Source organism: Ovis aries, chromosome 1, assembly GCF_016772045.2.
Source record: "Ovis aries strain OAR_USU_Benz2616 breed Rambouillet chromosome 1, ARS-UI_Ramb_v3.0, whole genome shotgun sequence".
Lineage (NCBI taxonomy): Eukaryota > Metazoa > Chordata > Mammalia > Artiodactyla > Bovidae > Ovis > Ovis aries.
In genome coordinates this window covers 63158523-63179942 of record NC_056054.1, presented here as the reverse complement: position 1 = coordinate 63179942, position 21420 = coordinate 63158523, and the positions used below count along the sequence as shown (strand labels likewise).

General features: G+C 36.1%; 1 protein-coding gene across 5 annotated transcripts in view; it reads left to right on the top strand.

Moving 5' to 3' along the window:
* Positions 1 to 21420, top strand: part of COL24A1 (collagen type XXIV alpha 1 chain) — a 393929-nt gene that overhangs the window by 66687 nt on the left and 305822 nt on the right. For all 5 annotated transcript variants that reach the window (XM_060400630.1, XM_004002153.6, XM_060400613.1 and 2 more), the window contains 2 exons: positions 6358 to 6411; positions 9703 to 9756. In XM_060400630.1, the coding sequence (XP_060256613.1) occupies positions 6358 to 6411; positions 9703 to 9756 (108 nt within the window). The remainder of the gene's footprint in view (positions 1 to 6357; positions 6412 to 9702; positions 9757 to 21420) is intronic.

Sequence of the window (21420 nt, the reverse complement as noted above, 5' to 3'; positions counted from 1 at the left end):
TGTCTTGTACAATGTCACGATCCTCCATCCATAGTTCATCAGGCACTCTGTCTATCAGATCTACACGTGGACATCACCAGATGGTCAACACCAAAATCAGATTGATTATATTCTTTGCAGCCAAAGATGGAGAAGCTCTATACTGTCAGCAAAAACAAGACCGGGAGCTGACTGTGGCTCTGATCATGAACTCCTTATTGCCAAATTCAGACTTAAATTGAAGAAAGTGGGAAAACCACTAGACCATTCAGATATGACCTAAATGGTCATACAGTGGAAGTGAGAAATAGATTTAAGGGACTAGATCTGATAGACAGAGTGCCTGATGAACTGAACACATCAAAAGACAAAACAAGACAAAATCAGTTTAAGTCATGAATTTAATGTGAGATATGTCATCATGATTGTTTTCTCTTATGTTTACCCACTCTGGGTAGGGTCAGAGTAAGTGGAGTTTATATTCAAGATTTTCCAGGTAAACTATGACAGAGAAAGAAACAGGCAGTGGTGTTACTTATGTATGCAAGGAATTAATTAGAATATAAGACACTGGAATCTAGGCTTTTTAGAGATGGAAAGTGAGGCCACATAGGGGATGAGAGTGAAAATGTAGTTGTTCCAGTGGTCAAATAATTGCTAAAGTTATAAGGGCTTAGAGTGAGCTATAAAGATAAGGTGTTGTTACAGAGCATAAGGCTTAAAATTGAGATTATAGAGCTTGTGTAGTTATTGCTAACATTAAAGCCAAGAATATTCAAGTGGTGCTATCTCAGGATCATGTCATTTAATGTTTTCTTTGTGATACTCTCCCAATTTAGCTTATTCATACTCTGAAATTTTACATTCCAAATTATTTTCAGTATTTCTGCTTCATCAGTAATTCACTCAATTGTTCTCTGCTTTTCAAGATGGCCATAATTGTAAACATTTTTACAATGTTTGTGTTTATCTTGTGTTACAAAAATTGTAAACATTTTTAAATGATTGTATTTACTACTGTTATTTTTAATACTAGTAAACACTATTCTAACATCTTTATGGGCCTACAATCTTAGTTTGATTATTTAATTTATAAACATTATTTTTAGTTCCCAGGAGTTTGTGAAAAGCCAATCAAGTGTGGCTAGAAGTGTTTCAGGAATTGTAGAATAAATACAAAATGAGAGGAAATAAGAAATTTTGGAGCGTTTCCCTTAAATGCAGAAAAGTATGTCCTTCTTCCTTGACATTTCAGACAAAATTGGCATGTTCAATAATTTCTTTCTTATGCATTTAATACTAGGATCAGTGCACAACTGGCCAGGTTAAAAACATTTTCTTCATGCTGACTTAAATTTCTGGTTCTAGGTTATGATTTTATCAGTACCTTCAAGTGTCTTTGTGTGTCAGTAAAAGAGCTTTGACATATCTCTTTAAATATGTTGCCAAGATGTATAAAGGTTACGAATAAGAAAACAGTTTGTCTTTACATCTGGTTTTTATTGCTTAATTGATTACTTTCACTTTTCAGTGTTTTTTTAATTGGAAGATGAAATGTCAGATTAGAAGATGATGTCAAGAAAGTTGAAAGATAATTAGATTAAGGAAGTTGGTATATAATAGAAAACTCAGGGCTTACCTGATAGCCCAGTTGGTAAAGAATCCACCTGCAGTGCAGGAGACCCCGGTTTGATTCCTGGGTTGAGAAGATCCGCTAGAGAAGGGATAGGCCACCAACTCCAGTATTCTTGGGCTTTCCTGGTGGCTCAGCTGGTAAAGAATCTGCCTGCAATGAGGCAGACCTGGGTTCGATCCCTGGGTTAGGAAGATCCCCTGGAAAAGGGAAAGGCTACCCACTCCAGTATTCTGGCCTGGAGAATTCCTTGGACTGTATAGTCCATGGGGTCACAAAGAATCAGACACAACTGAGTGAATTTCACTTTCAGAAAATTCAGATTGGACCTAAAAATAAGAGTTTTTAGTGTGAGAATTAAAAGTAGGAACATTGGCCATAGAAAGTTTTATTCAAATTTCTCAAGGACTGTCATTTAAGTTCTTTTTAAATTTTTTATAAATATTGTCTCAAATCAATTAGTTAGGCTTTATAATAGAAAATTAAAATGTGTAAAAAAATCAGTACAATTTTACTTTAACAGATATTGTGATAATGAGAAAGAAAATTGACCCGATTTATTGATACTTTTGTAGACAGTCTTAATTCAATTAATATTTTTGTACTTTTATACCTTATTGTTTTATCTATAAAGGGATTGGCTAGATAAGCTCTAAAATTTCATGAGTTCTAAGCTTCTTTTTTTTTAGATGAAGAGTTCAGTTCTTAAATACTAAGAAAAACCTAAAGCCATTTCTGAGGTCCTACAATTTTGTAACCAGTGATCTAAAATTTTGTTAGTGATAGAAGTAGTGATTAGCTATGAAAGGGAATAGGTCAGACTGGAACACAACTTTTTCCTTAAACATTTTTTTTTATGCTTAAATTAAACTATTTTACGCTTTTTTGACACTTCTGCCAATGAAGACTTGTTTCTAATCTGTAAAATGAAAGAACTTATTGGAGAACATGAAGGACTTTTTGTCTTTCTTTTGTTAGTTTGAGTGCTATTTGAAAGCATTTCTCCCATATCCACTCCCCGCCTCTAACTTTGAGCTGTAGGCCTCACATTTTATTTCAATGAGAAATTAGAAGCAGTCAGATGAGAATTAGCTCTTATGTTTTTTCCCATTACCAAGGCTAGTGACCTAGCATTTGTACCCATATATTCTACCCTTAGAATTATTGTTTGAATCAGATTAATTGTCCCTACTGAAATGTCTCTGCTTGGACCCTGGATCTGTGAGGCATACTCAAGAGAAGTACTTATTTCTCCCAACTTATGCTCAACTTTCCTCTTTCCTAGATCATTCCCATCAACAAAATAGCTTGGTATACTAGTTTCCATGTTAAAAAAATTTGAAAGCCTAAGGCTTCCCTTCGAACTCACATCTTTCTCACAAAATAACGTGTACTCCCCTTTTTTCTCTACTTGTCTTATTAGTCAAAGCTCCTGTCTTACCACCCATGACTTTCACATATTCTTGACCACTCCACTGATGTGGTACCTGGCAAGGTCACCAACCACTTCTGTCTTTCTCAACAGCATCTCACCCAGACTTGTTTTTCAGGAGCTGTGGACACAGTTGGCCATGCCTTCATTCTGGAAATGTCTTCTCTACACTTGGAGGCCCCACAGTCACTTTGTTTACCTTTCCGACTGACCTGCTGTGTCACTTCATCCTCCCTTTCTGTCTTTCCTCCTACAGTTTTTAAATATTGGAACATATTTAGTGAACCATCCTCCTTCCTCTGCTTTTCTCTGTATTTACACCTAGTCTCAATTGTCGTTCAGTCTTTCAGTCGTGGCTGACTCTTTGCGACCCCACGGACTGCAGCACACCAGGCTTCCGTATCCTTCAGTATCTCCTGGAGTGTGCTTAAACTCATGTCCAACTGAGTAGATGATGCCATCCAACCATCTCATCCTCTGTCACCCCCTTCTCCTACCTTAAATCTTTCCCAGCATCAGGGTCTTTTCCAGTGAGTCAGCTCTTCACATCAGATGGCCCAAGTATTGGAACTTCAGCTTTGGCATCAGTCCTTCTAGTGAATATTTAGGGTTGATTTACTTTAAGATTGACTGGATTGATCTCTTTGCTGTAAGGACTCTCAGTAGTCTTCTCTAGCACTGCAGTTTGAAAGCATCAGTTCTTCAGTGCTCAGCCTTCTTAATGATCAACTCTCACATCCATACATGACTACTGAATATACCATAGCTTTGACTAAACAGACCTTTGTCAGCAACATAATGTCTCTGCTTTTGAATATGCTGTCTAGGTTTGTCATAGCTTTTCTTCCAAGGAGAAAGTGTCCTTTAATTTCATGGCTGCAGTCACCCTCTACCGTGATTTTGGAGCCCAAGAAAATAGTTTGTCACTGTTCCCATTTTTTCCCCATCTATTTGCTGTGAAGTGATGGGACTGGATGCTGTGATCTTCACTTTTTGAATGTTGAGTTTTAAGCTAGCTTTTTCACTCTCCTCTTTCACTATGGTTTCACATACAGTTTATATTCTGGTGACTTTTGATTTCCAGACTCAGCATCCAACAGTACACACAGCATCTCCACTTGGAAATCCAAGAGACACCTTGCTTTTAACATGTCCAAGAGAGAACTACAGCTGATATCCAGTCCTACTCTTCTCCCGGATCTTTTCCATTAATCATTTTCCCATTGTATATGAACTAGATGACATATGCCTCTTTCACTTCCCATCCTGGGAAAAAAAATTCTGTCAGCTCTGCCTTCAATATGTGTTTTGAATTTGCAACTCCCATAACGTCTCTTCAACACTATAGCCAATGGTATCTCAGAAGATAGATCTGAGTAAAAGCCAAGCCACAAATAAGGCCTAATCATTCCTTTTGTGTTCCAGCCCCATTTGTCTCTCTGAAGTACACACCTCCCTCTCTCCCCTTTGCTCCTGTTACATTGGGTAGCCTGCTGTTTTTCAGGTAAATCTCAGGCCATTTGCGCATACTCTTTTCCTCTGCTGGGGATGCTTTTCATGATCTTCCTCCAGATATATTTATAACTCCCTCCCTTACATCTTTCAATTCTCTGGTCAGATACCCTTCTTGGGGATGGTTCTCCCCACTGTACACAAGAAGGGAGCCCTCAAAGCCCCTGCTGGTCACAGTTCCCTTCTCCAGCTCCTGCTTTCTCTCTGACGCTTATCTATACAAGAAACTGTATTTTAAACATTTCTTTTATAGATATTTGTTTATTCTTTTTTTTTTTTTCTCACAGTGTAATGTCAACCTAAAGAGGACAGATAATTTACCTGTTTTGTTCAGGAAGTTGTTCAGTAAATATCCGTGGAGTGAAAGAAAAAAAAATTATCCCTGAATATGTGAAGGAAGTCATAACAGTTTCCCTGTTTCCCATGGGGTGAAAATAAAATTTAAGAATGGAAAATTATCTATTGTTAGCTGTGAATGGTAGTGAAGTCAGAATTTGAATGATAATCTCAATTCTGTATTTTATGAAGAGTGAAATAGAAAAGGAAATATTTTTCCTAGTATGTAATAGTCAAATAGGACTGAGCAACTAAACAATGATGAATAATAAAAAAAAGTTGATTTTACTATTGTACCCCAAATTTTAGATTGGGATATGAAGTTATATTTCAATTGGAATATGAAGTTATATTTCTCTTGAAATATAAAAGATTTCCAGAGTATGAAAAATAACTGTTTTATAACAATAAAAAGAACTTTGCCAGTTAGAGGGTTTTTGTTTGTTTGTTTGTTTATTTTTTATTGTAAAAGTAATGCATGTGCTTTGGGCTTCTCAGGTGGTTCAGTGGTAAAGAATCCACCTGCCAATGCAGGAGCCACAGGGAAAGATCCCCTGAAGGGAAAAATGGCAACCCGCTCCAGTATTCTTGCCTCTAAGATTCTATGGACAGAGGAGTGTGGCAGGCCACAGTCCATGGGGTTGCAAAGAATAGGACACAACTGAGCATGCACACAATGCACGGTACATTGCAAGATTTTGGAAAATATTTAAACTTGGAATGATGTCTTGAAATTTGGAAAATTAGTATAAGCAGTTTTTTCCCCACTAAAAATAACATTTCCCCATGCTAAAAATTATAACTCAATATGTCACAAAGGCCATAAAGAAAGCTGAGCACTGAAGAGTTGATGCTTTTGAACTGTGGAGTTGGAGAAGACTCTTGAGAGTCCCTTGGACTGCAAGAAGATTGAACCAATCAATCCTAAAGGAAATCAGTCCTGAATATTCATTGGAAGGACTAATGCTGAAACCTGATGCAAAAAGCTGACTCATTTGAAAAGACCCTGATGCTGGGAAAAATTAAGAGAATGGGATGACAGAGGATGAGATGGTTGGATGGCATCACTGACTCGATGGACATGAGTTTGAGCAAGCTCCGGGAGTTAGTGATGGACAGGGAGGGCTGGCATGCTGCAGTCCATGGGGTCACAAAGAGTCAGATATGACTGAGTGACTGAACTGAACTGATGTCACCATATGTAGTTCTCATAAAGAAATGTTTCAATGATTAGAAAAATTAGCTATATCTTGGAAATTTCTAGGAATTTTCTCAACATTTAAAATTAAGGTTAAATGAGATATACATTAAAAAGATAAGTAATCTATACTCATCTTAATTTAAAATATGTAATTTTATTCAATACCATACAAACTATATATAGTGTATGACATTACATACAATTGAGGAAGTATGAGACATGTAATTTGTGTTTCATCAAGTGTTTTGTAACTATTTTATTTAGGGCCCTAAAGGAGATCCAGGTTTTTCCCCAGATCAAGCTCTTTCTGGAGAAAAGGTAATTACTTGTCCATGAAATAAAATCTTGTTGATATATCTTAAGCATTTAAAAATAACTTTTACTTTTTAAAAAATATAGATTTTACTTGATTTCAAAGTGTGCAATAACTATTGGATTTTAATGAAGAAATATTTGAAGAATCAAGTAAATGGTGTCATCAGCCTAACATATCAGTTAAAATCATATAATTAATCTTACTGAATGTCCATTCTGGCATGCTCTTGTGCTTCCTGCCAACTGGGAACAGATGGGGCAAAAAATTAAAACAAGAAGTTTTTGGTCCTAACCTCAAGAATGTGGCTGTTAGTATGGATGGCATTATAAATTTTAATGCCATTTTACACCTTCTTTAGAATGGTTATATGTACTTTATCTTGTTTAAGTCTCACAGTAACAGTGACGGAGGCTGTCGTCATTATTTTTTTTTTTTCAGTTAAGAAAGAGGATTTATAGAATTTAAGTAGTTAGCGAGTGGAAGAATTAGTGATATATCTTAATTTTCTAACCTTCAATACAGTATGCTTTTCATTTTTTAATGCTCTTAAACACACACACATATTCCTTTAGGTAAAAAGAAACTAATATTTCAAAGTAACGATAGCAACAAAAATCTGTTTTACGAGGAAGATACTGTTTTCCTGTGAGAATGAATACAAGTTGAGTATTTAGGAATACATCTGGGAAGCTTTATTTAGTCATGCACTTGATGAATGTGATACAGTTATAGAATGTTTTGTTTATGTGGTATACATTCACAAACTTTTAAAATCCTTGAATAATTTTTGTGGTTCTTGGGTTGTAATCTGATCTTTTCATTGGTTTACAGAAACTCTTGTAAATTTAAGAAAAATTACCTCACATTAATGGACGTTATACTAATGAATTATCAAGTTTAATCTAGAGTTGTAAGAATTTCATTGCTGTAATGGAACTGAGTTCACTGACTAAATAAGTTAGAAAAGGAATGGAAGTTTATTATTTTTTTAAATAATATTTTATTTATTTATTTGGCTGCACCAAGTCTTATTTGGAGCACACGGGATCTTTTGTTGCAACATGCGGGATCTAGTTCCCCAACCAGGGATCGAACCTGGGCCTCCTGCATTGGGAGCACAGAGTCTTAGCTGCTGGACCACTAGGGAAGTCCTGGAAGTTTATTATTAAAAACAGTATCTTCATTCATCCCTTAATTATGAGGAAGAAAATTCTTCAATCTGAGAAATAGAGATACCATGTTTAAAAATGTATAAATATGATATATTTGATTTCTTAAAATTAAGAAACTAGACAGCCACTCTCTTTTGGTGAGTGCTTTAAATAATCTCCCCAAATTAAGTATTCAGATTTTATCAAATACTTATTTTTAATATTCACTTGTGGCCTCTCTGTATAAAATATAGGGTGGTTCAGTGTATGTACAGTTTCTGTACAAAATATAGGATGATTCAGCCTGTGAGTTGAGACTAGGGAGTATGTCAGTCTTCTTTTTTTTAATTTTTGAGTTACTCATGTACAAACTGTACTATATAGGAAAAATGTCAGAAGATTTAAGACTTCATAACATGTTTTCATTAAGCTTTAAGTGAAATCCAACTTTCAAAATAAAAGATATTTCTAAAATGGTAAAATTTTTAAAATTTTCTTAGAAATCATATTTATATAAAATTAGGTTCAGTTATACTGAGGAAGCAGGATATTTATACATATACAATATAAATTCAAATAAAATATGAACATTAAATTGGTGTGAGTATAGGGGGATTGGGACCCAATTGAATTTTATCTTTAAACATTTAGCTATTTTTATAATAAATAGTCAATGATGAAACAATATAAGCAATGCAGAGTCTAGTCCTTCAGCATGTAATATCCAGTAAGTAACACCTCTCATAGAACACACATACATATTTAATTCCTTGCGGGACCTTAGTGGCAAACAAATTAGTTTAAATAGTGGCAACTTTTCTTTTCCCATAAGACAAATGTGATATTATTCTTATTCTCAGCTTTCAGATGGAGGAATTTTGAAGGGAAATCAACTGATCTACCCTTGACTAGAGCTAGTAGGGGATGAGCCTCCAGTCTTCTGTTTCCTAACGTAGCTCTCTTTTCCTTCTATCAGAGTAATAAGTATAAAAAATATATGTATAAACCCATCACACCATAATGAATGGACGCCATGTTAATAAAACATTGAACAAGAACATAAAATATTAGAACAAATGGAAAAACACTTGATAGTTAATAATCAGAAACATTCTTTTCTGTTTATTTAACTTGATGACATTAAAGTAGTTAATGCAGTGAAACATTTATGTACTATGAATAGTACATGAATAGTCATTATGGAATTTATTTAGGATTATTAACTAAGTATTCCTTTCCTTTCAAACAACATACTTTTCTTCCACGCACAATAAATTTGTTACAGCAGAAAGAGAGAAAGGAACAGGGGTAAAGAAAAAGCGTACCTTAAGTAAACTGGTTTAAGATTTTACCCCCATTCCTTTTTGATATGTTTTGTCCTTGTCATTCACACATCATCCTCTGTGTCTCTCATTGTCACCTCTACCCACCACAGACACTCCTTGCCCCTCACTGGTGTAATTTCTCCTCCTACCCTGCTCTGCAAGCCCTCATCAAATCTGGGGGAAGGGATGGGGACAGAAGGCCCTAATTTGTTAAATTGAAGTCTGTGGACCAGCACAGTCGTCCCCAAAATTTTCGCTGCAGGTACTCTGGTTACTACAGTGGAAGGCACCAGGGCAGCCCTGGAAGGGGAAGTGCCCCTTTCCCTGCTCCAGAGTCCTAGTCCTGGACCAGGGAAAGAACCTAGTCCTGCTCCCCATCCCCCAGCTGTTCATTGATGTACCACGTGGGAGTCCCACCAACCTGTGAGTTGTCACCTAAAAAAGGCAGACCTGAGCCCTCTGCAGCTGTATTATAAAGTGCTGGTAGGATTTTTAAACAGATTTCTTTACATTTTTAAAACATGGCAAGCCTTGGAAAAGGTGGAAATTTGGGAAGTAAGGGTGTTTCTAGAGAAAAGAACATCAGAGAAAAAGCAGCAGGGCCACGGACAGGGTGAAGTATTGTCCAGGTAATCAGTACTGAAAGAAATAAGGGTTGGGAACCTCAAGGAAGTTCTCAGAAAGCACGTGGAACTTGAGCCAGATTGAGGGGATCAGTAAATAAGATCTTGACAGCCAAGATGAACTCCTACAGCGTGGAAATCATACTTTTCAGTTTTTTCATAATATTAAACCTCCATTTGTGTTTTGTTCTTAGGGTGATCCAGGACTTTCTGGATTAACGGGGCCCCCTGGTATGCAAGGTGTTAAGGTAAGATGTAGTTTTATTTTGACATGTGTGGGTTCCATGTGGATCTGGGAGTTCTCCAACTCCTAAGATCTCGTTCTGAAGTTAAGCCCAAAGTCAATGTTTGAAATTCCTTTCCTCAGCAATAGGAATTAGGATGCTGTCTTAATCCAGGAAAGTGGTGCCCACCAATGACAGTCTTAAGAAAATATAAGAAAACCTTTCCAATAACAAAAGGGACAAAATTCATATGCAGAAGAAAGTCACTGATAAAATATTGAAGCTTTTCTCTGTTTTTACAATTATATTAGGGCAGTAATCTACTTCTGAAACATTAAAGTCACTTTGTGACTTTTATATGTTCAAAGTGAGGTACCGTTGGATATAGGTAAGATATTTGACTTTTTTATTAAAGAGTTTCTCATTTTATTAGGAACTAATAACCTCTGCCATGATGTATATACAAACGTGAAGCCTGAAGCTTAAGTAGAGTAGAAGCGAAAGCTGGGGATAGGTAGTAAAAAATAGTAGTCATGTGCATATGAGTAGGCTTTTTCTGAAGTAAAACGAAATAGCAACACTGCTGCTATAATTATTTTTATAAAATATGGTATGCAGTTTCATAAATTAACACAAGTATAAATTCTCCTCTATATAGTCAGCTTGTCTTTTTCCCAAACACTTAGTTCTTGATTTTCTGCAGGGGATAAAGAAGATACAAAATTTCTGTCTAAGGTAGTAGAGGCCCCAGAATATTGGAGAACAGTATTTGAGCTGATGTAAATGTCTGTTGTTCAGTCGCCAAGTTGTGTCCAACTTTTTGTGGCCCCATGGACTACAGCACGTCAGGTTTCCCTGTCCCTCAGCATCCCCCAGAGTTTGCCCGAGTTCATGTCCATTGAGTCGGTGATGCCATCCAACCATCTCATCCTCTGGTGTCCACTTCTTCTACCTTCAGTCTTGCCCAGCATCAGGGGTTTTTCCAATGAGTCAGCTGTTTGCAGCAGTTGGCCAAAGTATTAGAGCTTCAGCATCCGTCCTTCCAAAGAGCATTCAGGGTTGATTTCCTTTAAGATTGGTCAGTTTGATCTCCTTGCTTTCCAAGGGACTCTCGAGTCTTCTCCAGCACCAGTTCAAAAGCATCAATTCTTCAGCGCTCAGCTTTTTTTTTATAGTCCAACTCTCCCATACATGACTACTGGAAAGACCATAGCCTTGACTATATAGTAAAGTGATGTCTTTGCTTTTTAACACACTATCTAGGTTTGTCATAACTTTCCTGCCAAGAAGCAATTATCTTCTAATTTCATGGCTGCAGTCACCATCTGCAGTGATTTTAGAGCCCAAGAAGAGGAAATCTGTTGCTGCTTCCACCTTTTCCCCCTCTTTTTGCCATGAAGTGATGGGACTGGATGCCGTGATCTTAGTTTTTTAATACTGAGTTTTAAACTGGCTTTTTAACTCTTCTCCTTCACCCTCATCAAGAGGCTCTTTATTTCCTCTTTGCTTTCTCCCATTAGATTGGTATAATCTGTAGATTTCTAAATACATTTAGTATGTATTTATGTATTTAGACACCTATCATCATATAGATCTCTAAATGTATTTAATAATGAACTGTGTTGGTGTCTTAGTGTATCATATCCTTTTCCTCTTGGGAGATTTGGATTGAAGATGGTATTCTAGGTCTGGTTAATTTGTTTAGATCCCCTCTTCCATTTTCTAGGTTTCATCAACCTTGGGCAGGTTGCTTAACCTTTCTAGGCCTTAGTTGCCTTATCTGTAAAATGTGAAGATAATACTACCTACTTCATAGGGATTTGTTGGGAATATGAAATGGGATAATACAGTGTCAGAAAAACAGCAAGCTGTTAATATATCTTAACCATAAGCCGTTTTTCTGGATTTGGAAGGCATCCTGACCCCGTTTGCTTCCCTCCTAAACCCTCCTAATTGCAAATTGATTAAAAGCATTTTGATCTCTTAGAGTATCTTTCCTTCCATGATCATACCACACCATTATTCTTATGGCTTTTAGACTAGTCTTCATCCTAGATAGTTCTTGGAATCTGACAAGTAGTTTGAGGTTATTGGTTGCTTCCATGAAACTGCAGAGTGATCATTTCTACTAAAATTGATCTTATTATACAGTTGTGAGTCTGTTTGATTAACGCTACTTAGTATGCCTTTGACTGCTAAGTAGACCCCTGAGGAAACTGTACTGATGCATAACATCAAAGAAAATCTTATGGAAATTACCGTACTAATTTTACTTACTGTTAAATATACAGTTATTGCATCCTGACAATGACATTGTATATGAGACAAAGTAAACTAATTGTTATTTTCCAAGGTTAATAATGCCTGTGGTTCATGAAATTAGCATTCCAGAAAGTGAAAAACTATTGATAAAGGGTAAGTAGTTACTATGTAGAGGAGTATATAAAGAAATACTATATAGAGAAATTTTTAAAAGACTGATTTTAACTATTAGAGCAGATTATCACTTTTAGCTCTGAAGTTTTACTTAAAGCAGAAGATACTATCTTCCAAAGACTTATGCACATATTATGAGTCTTGGCTCATCAGTATTTTAAAATATTAAGAATATGTAACTTTTGGTCTGTATAAGTCTAGTAAAGTGAGATAGTGTGAAGTTAAATTGGATCATGGATTACATATCTTTCACAGACTTCTTTTCTCTTATACAGTTTGTTCAAACTTTAAAAATCTAGCTTGTAATGTTAATTAATAGAAATAGACACTGTAGAAGTTTAGTATCTTGCTATATTATCAGTTACTAAATTTTCTCTAGAGAAGGTTTAGTCGAAAATATTTAGAAACCAAATTACTTTGTGATAAATGAAGCATCCATAGTTCACTATGTTTTGACAGTAGTTCTAAACAGTGTTGAAATACTTGAGATGATTTTGTAGTTTTTCTGAGAATGCGTCCCCTCTCTTCAGAGTATGTCTAATAATGGAAACTGTATACAGACTTTAAAAAAAACAAGTATGCCAGGAAAGGGACATAAGTACTCAATCTAAACCTAAACTAATTCTCCACATAGCAGGCTTGGAACAAGTTTCCATCACACTTTCTATGTGCATACCTTACTTTAATATGAATGTGTGGTAGAAATACTTTCACAGTGAGCTTGGTAGACTGTTCTTGCGGTTTGTATGAAGTAGGAAAGGACCAGGCTGAATATTGGGTAGAACATTGGGTAGGTTATGAGCTGCTTTATGGGATTTACTAATTTGAGTTCATTTTTTTAACGACCTAAGTCATTCTCAGAATTACTTCCTGCAAATAGGATCCATGCTAGGAGAACCTAGAATAACAGTTCATATTTGTTATAACCCAGAATTCCTATTCCTTCATCCTTTCAGTTCTACTGCTAAGATGCCACAATAATTCTTAAGGTCAAGACAGGAACTCAAGTTATTCATTCTGTGTAAATTTAACCTAAGCCTAGAGAGGAGAAGGAAATGGCAACCCACTCCAGTGTTCTCGCCTGGAGAATCCCAGGGACAGCGGAGCCTGGTGGACTGCTGTCTATGGGGTCACACAGAGCCAGACACGACTGAAGCAACTTAGCAGCAGCAGCAGCAGAGAGGTTAAGAGAATTAATTGCTCAGGGTGACTCAGAATGATAGCAGGATTGAGAGATAAAACTTACTAATACTGAATTCATTGTGCTTTTAACAGTCTATGCTTATTATGAAAGATGAATAAAGTACTTGGGTTTTGATTAGTATGAAGTTTATTACATATTTTATCAAACTATTTTTGAATTATAATTATTATTGTAAATATTAATAGCTCCTTTATTATGTGCAGTGTAGACTTATCTGCTGAATCTTCTCTTTATCTTAAAAACAACACACATTGAGACAGATACTATGTTCAGTATTCATAAGTAAGTTAGTTGAGTTATAAATGGTTAAGTCATTTATTCAAGGCCATATGACTGCTAATTGACAGGACTCAAATCCAAGTCATGACTGTTCTCTTAATAACTTCAAATACTATTTCCCCATTAATATTATTCATTATACTGATATTTGTTATATGTGTGTTTTACTACTTTTGTCTCAAGCAAAGTAAAATTTTGTTTTTCCTGAAAGCCAAGGGAACAAATATATTTTTTGGTAACAAATAATAATGAGTTAATTATTCCTTTTCTCTAGAAGTATCTGAAAATATTTCAATCCTTCAAGTAATCTTTGAAGTACCTGCAAGAAAATTGTGTGTAGAAATATACACAGCTCATGAAAATTTGAGATAGAAGATTAGTGTAAGATGTTCTGAAAACTAGAAATAATATTGAGACAGAAATAAACAAAGCAAGTAAATCAGCAGCAATTTTTCTTCACTCTACTGTAGATTTTTTTGGGTTGTTTTCTGCCTTTTCTGCTTTTATCTCTCACCCCTTGACCTTTTATAAACCAGTGTTATACCATGTTTAACAAGCAGTGTGTTTCCCCAGATTGACTAGTTATATTGCCTCAATTTAGCCACCTTAATATAACTTTTATTTTCCTAGGAACTGAAGTATGTTTTCACTTCCCGCTAAATGTCTAGGCTTGTGCCAAAAAGCAGATAAGTTACATCGAGAGTGCATGGTGGGTTGGATGGAAGACAAGAGTCATAAATCAGAGCTTAGACTCCAGATGAATTTTTAAATTGGATTTTAATATAGCTGATCAGTTGCTACATTAATAGTGGAAGTCTGCTATTTAAAATTGTAAGAACATTACCAGTGATTTCAATTGAAGTCATTTTTCTAGAATCAGGAGGATAAGTCAGATGGGAGCAGTTAAGCACATCTTAACATGAAGGTATAACTCAGAACAATTGTGAAATATGAGACACACATTTTAAAACAGATTGTTAGGAATAATGTATGGCAGTATTTTTCTGCATGTCCAAAAATTCTACTACTATGTTTGTAGTAATAATTATAAATCAATGTGCATTCTTAGGAATTAGTTAAGTTACAAAAGATCTTTCTATTGCATCTCTCCCTTTCCAAGTTGGAAAGGCTGAAAGAGCTGAAAACATCAAGTAGACTGCATTATGATTTATCAATCACTCAAAACCTATACAGCTTTTCACAATTATTCAAAGCAAGGACAGTACTAAGGAGGTACAACAATACTGAATTTTGATGAGAACAGCAATACTGAATTTTGATGAGAACAACAATAAAAAGAAAATCCATGCCTGGAGAGAGAAGTAAGGAGAATTCTTATGTTCCATAGCTTATAGATCATCTCATCTGCCCAGTATTCCTGTACAGATCTGCAGAGTCACATTTTCACTTTGTGTAGCTTAGCACCGAGAGTCTAATATAAAACCTGCTGCCTAGGGGCTGTGCTGTCACCACTTTGGGCATCTCCTCTGCGCTGTGTCTTCCCACTAATGGTAGGGGAAGCTGAGAACAAGGCGACACATACTGAATGCCCCCGCAGGCAAGCCCTTGCCTACCAAGTGGTGTAATTTGTGGCACTTCAGAAATGTTCCTTTGCCCAAAGTTATTTCCTTCTTGTGATTGACATTCTAACATTTGTGATAAATTCATTTGGCTCTAAGTATTTCAGTTTCCAGAAAGTTTAAAGAAAAAATACTCTGTCTTCAAAAAACAACTGTTGTCAGTCATATAGCAGCGTTCTAAGAGTTAGTTTGTCCTACTCTTTTTCTCCATGAGAACTAGTTGAGAAGGACTACCACTAGACTTGAAGGGGGCTGAAGTAAAAACTGAGTATTAATGAATGGAGGTTGTTGTTGATGTTTAGTCACTAAGTCACGTCTGACTATTTGTGATCCCATGGACTGCCGCCTGTCAGGCTCCTCTGTCTATAGCATTCTCCAGGCAAGAATACTGGAGTGGGTTGCCATTTCCTTCTCCAGGGGATCTTCCTGACCCAGGGATTGAACCTGAATCTCCTCCATTGCAGGCGGATTCTTTACCACTGCGGCATTGTAGGTCAGTATTGTGAGGAGTTTGGGACAGAGGTGGGCAGGAGTCTATTGTGGGCATGAGGGAAGTATGTTCAAAGAAGGAGAGGAGATAGGCAGATTAGAGAGGTTTGCACAGTCTTCTTCTTATGATTTGTCTCAATCTCCCCAGTTACCTGGTATCATTTTTCTATATAATTTTTTGCTTATTCTCAAAACTTCAGGAACATTATTGCCTTACCTCAAGTAGTATTAGGTTGGTGAAAAGGTAGTTGCAGTTTCAGATCGTGAATTTTATATCATTATAACGAGGCTCAAACACATCTTTATTAATCAAAATAAGAACCATTACAATCAACACATTTTTGCCAAAGAGAAATAAGTTTGTTTATTCCTGCAGTATAAAAATCTGTCCTTCAAGATTTGACAAATTCTTGGAAAGCATTTGCTGCTTCCTGCTTTCCACGGAAGCCTTTTTCCTGCAAAAAGTAGTTGAGATTCTTGAAGAAGTGGTAGTCAGTTGGCAAGAAGTCGGGTGAATATGGTGGATGAGGCAAAACTTTATAGCCCAATTTATTCAACTTTGAAGCGCTGGCTGTGCGACATGCAGTGGGGTATTTTCTGGAGGAGAATTGGGCCCTTTCTCTTGACCAATGCTGGCTGCAGGTGTTGCAACTTTTGGTGCATCTCATCAATTTGCTTACCCTACTTCTCAGATAACATGGCTTCACTGGGATTCAGAAAGCTGTAGTGGGTCAGACCAGCAGCAGACCACCAGTAACGAGGACCCTTTTGGAGGGCAAGTTTAGCTTTCGGAAGTGATTCCGAACTTCTTCTCAATCCAGCCACTGAGCTGGTTGTCTGTCACTGGTTGTCATATAAGAGCCACTTTTCATTGCATGTCACAGTCTGATCAAGAAAAATGGTTTGTTATTGCATAGAAGAAAAGATGACACTTCAAAACGATGGTTTTTTTTGACTTGCAGTCAGCTCATGAGGCACCCATTTAGCTAGCTTTTTCACCTTTCCAATTTGCTTCAAATGCCAAAATTCGGTAGAATGGTCAGCATTGAGGTCTTTGGCAACGTCTCATGTAGTTGTAAGAGGATCAGTTTTGATGATCCTCTCAGTTGGTCATTGTCAGTTTACGATGCTGACCACCACACTCCTCATCTTCAAGGCTCTCCTCTCCTTTGCAAAACTCCTTGAGCCACTGCACTGTACTGCAAGTTAGCAGTTCCTGGGTCAAATGCATTGCTGATGTTGTGAGCTGTCTCTGCTGCTTTAGGACCCAGTTTGAATTCAAATAAGAAAATCACTTGAATTTGCTTTTTGTCTAACATTATTTCCCTAGTCTAAAATAAATGTATAAAAAAGCAAGTAATAAGTCATTAGTAAAAAAAAGCAAGAAATGCACATTAAAATGACATATAACATAATCACATTTAAGAATGTATTCCAATCATATCAAACTGCAAACTTCAACAATGCAAAACTGCAATTACTTTTGTACCAACCTAATACACGGTAGTTGATTTTTTAAAAATCTTGTTCTGATTTCTTGCTTAAGGCTTCTTTTTCAATCAGCTATGGCTGGTTTATCACTATTTCTCATTTTTGCCATAGGTTTCCCTGATTATTTTGGCCAAACATGGCTATAAACCGTATTCCTCTTGGCATTGCTGACATGAGTCCTGTAGAGTGTGATAAATGATTAGATACTTGGACCTAGTCTGTAGAGGAATGCTATTATATTGTAGAAAATGAAATTTTAATAATGGCCTTCAGATAACAGTGCATTAGGAAATAAAAGGAAATTTATGTGTGATTTAGGGGTCCCTAAGTGCAAGGACTGTGTTTTATTCACTGTGGTATTTCAGCCCAGTGAATGCCACTTAGAAGCCATGCTATTAGTGAATGAATGAATGCTGCTTGTAAGTTTTTTATTGGAGCATAGTTGCTTTACAGTGTTGCATTGTTTGCTGCTGTACAGCAAAGTGAATCAGCCATATATGTATGTGTGTGTGTCTGTGTGTGTGTGTCTATGTGTGTGTTTTATATATCCCCTCAGCAGAGCGCTGAGTTTCCTGTGCTATTCTGTGGGTTCTCATTCGTTTTCTGTTTTGTACACAGCAGTGTGTATGTGTCAGTCCCAATCTCCCAATTCCCCCTCCCTTTCTCCACTTAGTGTCCACGTTTGCTCTCTACAACTGTTTCTCTATTACTGCTTTGAAAATACGTTCATCTGCACCGTTTTTCTAGATTCCATATGTGTATGTTAATGTATGATATTTGTTTTTCTGATTTTCCTGTGTGAAAGTCTCTGGGTCTGCCCACGTCTCTGCAAATATCACAATTTCATTCTTTTTATGGTCGAGTCATATTCCATTGTATGTATGTGCCATGTCTTCTTTATTCATTCATTTGCTGATGCTGTTTATAAGTTTAAGTGAATCTTCCCTTTTACCTAGTCCTTGTGTTTATCTTCTTCTTGAAAGAGTGCTTCTCAAGTCAGTAACCCTTCTTACCTGTCTTATTTTCCCCTCAGTCCTCCAAACACCCTCCATTCCATTTAGGTAGAGTGAGTGGAACTAGTTAACCTGCTACTAATATCTCAGTGATGTTGCCTTTCACACGATCATGTATAAGGAAAGCCCACCTTTGCCTCAGCCTGCAGAGACTAGACAGAAGCAAAAGATAGATACAAGGAAGTTGCTTCAGACAAAAGGGTGGTTTTGAGATAAAGTTTGTCACTAGAATTCTGCAGTTGTTTTAATCACATCATTTTATCCTACAGTTCATTCAGGAAACCAGTATTTGGTAAACAAGATATAGTTCCTGTGTTCAAGTAGTTTACTGTTTAAAAAAGTAAGTAGATACTAAAGTAAATCACAAAAGTGAATTAGTCTATAACAAGTGCAGTGATGAAGATGTGAAAAAGTTTTTGTAGCAGTGATTGAAGCTTACCTAAACTTCTTAAGATTGTAGGTGGGGAAAGTGTTTAGAGAATACTCTGATGTTGCTCAGAGGCAGCATCTGAGCTGCATCTTGAGAATGAACAGAAGTTATCATGATGATACCGTAGTTAGTAGACATGTATGCTGTCTACACACAGGTGATGACATAAACCAAGGCTTGGAGGCAAGAAGCAGGTCCTTGTTTGGAGATTATAAAGCGTTAGTCAGGGTGTGTCTGGAAATAAGGTGCATTCGGGGGTCAAATCATGAAGGAGCTTGGATACCATGGTAGAGCGTTTATCATATGGTAGAGAGCTACTGAAGGGTTTTAAGAAGAGGAATGCCAGAGGCAAATCATTGAGTCACCAGAATTTCTTTGGTGTTTTTGTGGATTCTAGAGAGGAATGTTCCTACTTTTCTAAAACCTAACGTTTAGGTAAGGAGGCTCAAGATAGGAAAACAGAGTTGATAGTGCAGAAGTTGTCTTATACCATAGGGGGTACTTTCTCATATGTAGGAAAAATCATTATTTTAGTGAATATAAGTCCTTCCTATTTAGTGGAGGAAAAAAACTTAAAAAACCAGTCATATAAAAAGTTGACAACATGGAGATAATATCATTGAGACTCTTTCTCAATACATATATACAAGCATTCCTCACTTTGTGTGGGTCCAGTATACACAGCTTTCACTTGCCGTGGTTTAATTAACACCAGTCTCCAACAACATGGTTCAGATTTCACTTACCACAATATATTAACTGTGATTAGCTGCATAAAGTATAAACTTTGCTACCGGCTTTTCAGCTTACAAGTCTCTGCATAAATAGGAGATATGCATCAAGATCAGTGACCAGTCACATCACTTCACTCAGGATCTGCTGGTGATTGTACCGGGCGCATCTGTTAGTTACTACATAGACAGCAGAGTGTCGCTATGTTGCTTCCTTCCCTCTGTGATGAACTCATGTGACATTTTACACAGATGGATAAAAAAAAAAAAGCCTGGTAAAGAAGATGACAGTACAGAGAAATAAAGAAATAGTGATAACAGAAATTGAAATTAGAGTTGAATATAGATGGAATTATAGAAGAAATAGCTGATCCTGGAACACTGTTGCCACTTGAGTTAACTAGATATGCAGAGAGAAGAACCTAGTAAAGGTGAATTTTTGACATAAGAGGAAAGGGTTGTGATGAATAGGAGAGAGATGTCCCAGAGGAGCTTACAACAGCAAAAAAAAGAAAGAAAAATCTTTTATAAGAAGAACTCTTGGACCTATTTCATGACACTGAAAGCGCAAAGGGTGAAATGTTGGAAGCTAACCTATACTTAGAAAGAGATGTGACAGTTTGCCAAACCACAGGATAAATGTCTGCTCAGTATGGTTCTTTACACAAGAAAAGCACACTATTCAAACTACTCTTCCTAAGTTTTTGCTAAGAAATGAAACTTTAATTTTCACTGTTTCCAATGTTTTAAATTAGACTGTACTAAATTAATCTTAGTTGAACATTTTTTTCATTTCCCTATACAAGTGTAACTGACAGATTTTTAACATTGACAAAAATTTTCAAAGATCACAGATGTTTTCCCATTATTAATATTTCTTGCATGGTTTCAGCCTATATGCTCAGTTTTATGGATATCTAGTACCATGCAAAGGAAGGATGGTTCTGTATGTAAATGGTTCCACTATTTTCCTTATGGATAAATATTTTATTTATTTGTCCAAAATTTAGTTACTTGGGGAAGTTCAGGTATACACTTGAAGTTTGTTTCCTTTCCATCCCTTAATATTTCTAATTTTGAGTCAGTTGTATCTTTCTTTTTTGTCCTGTGTGGTCATATATTGATAACCTATTTGTTAGGATTCAAATTAGTGTTAACAGAAGTATTAAAATTAAAATCTCTATATTAAAATTAGATTCTGAGCCCCACTTATTGGAGTTTTTAGCAAGGCAACTTTCCGTCACAACAAAAATAAAGACAACCCTATAACTCTTTACATTGAGTTTTTAAACTGTTTTAAAACAATTTGTAAATTTTTCTATTGGTACTTAAGAAATGCTTTCATTTCAGTTTCAGTATATTCATCAGAGAAAAATCATATGTTGTTAGTTACTGGACCTTTTTTGTTCTTCCTGTGTGGTTATAGGAAGAACAGTGACTCAAATAATACTCTCAAAAGACTACGATATAAACAAATTTTAAAAAATAAACTTTCAGGGTCTTAGATTGGAGCTATGCCAAAACTTGAATTTAGGTATTTTTTCCCAGGAACATTATTTCCTTTATTGTTTAAAAAAATGTTACTGATTAGTATTTAGAAAACAAATGAGGCCTGTAGTCACAAATTAAGGAATAGGGAGACTTTTATACAATAATGGTGCAAACTCCAGTATATTACAGTGGAATAATATTACATTGAAAAATAGCAAAAAAGATACTTTCTCCCGCTTAGAACCTTTCATTTCAATATTAAGAGAATTGAAATATCATATTAAATAATACTTAGAATCTATTTTCCCCCAAATAACTTAAATTCCTCTTCGTCTTTACATCAATTCATTTATTCATCCAGATCTTTCCATCAATTAATTGACAAGCACTTACTATGTTCTAGACATTGAGCATACTGTATTAAACTAGTTCAAGAACTTAGGTTTAAACTCTGTAAGGGGCTCATATGCCATCTCTAACTCCACCCTCAAATCTAATTTATAAGCATGTCTCACCTAGACGGTCGTAATAGTCTCCTACCTGA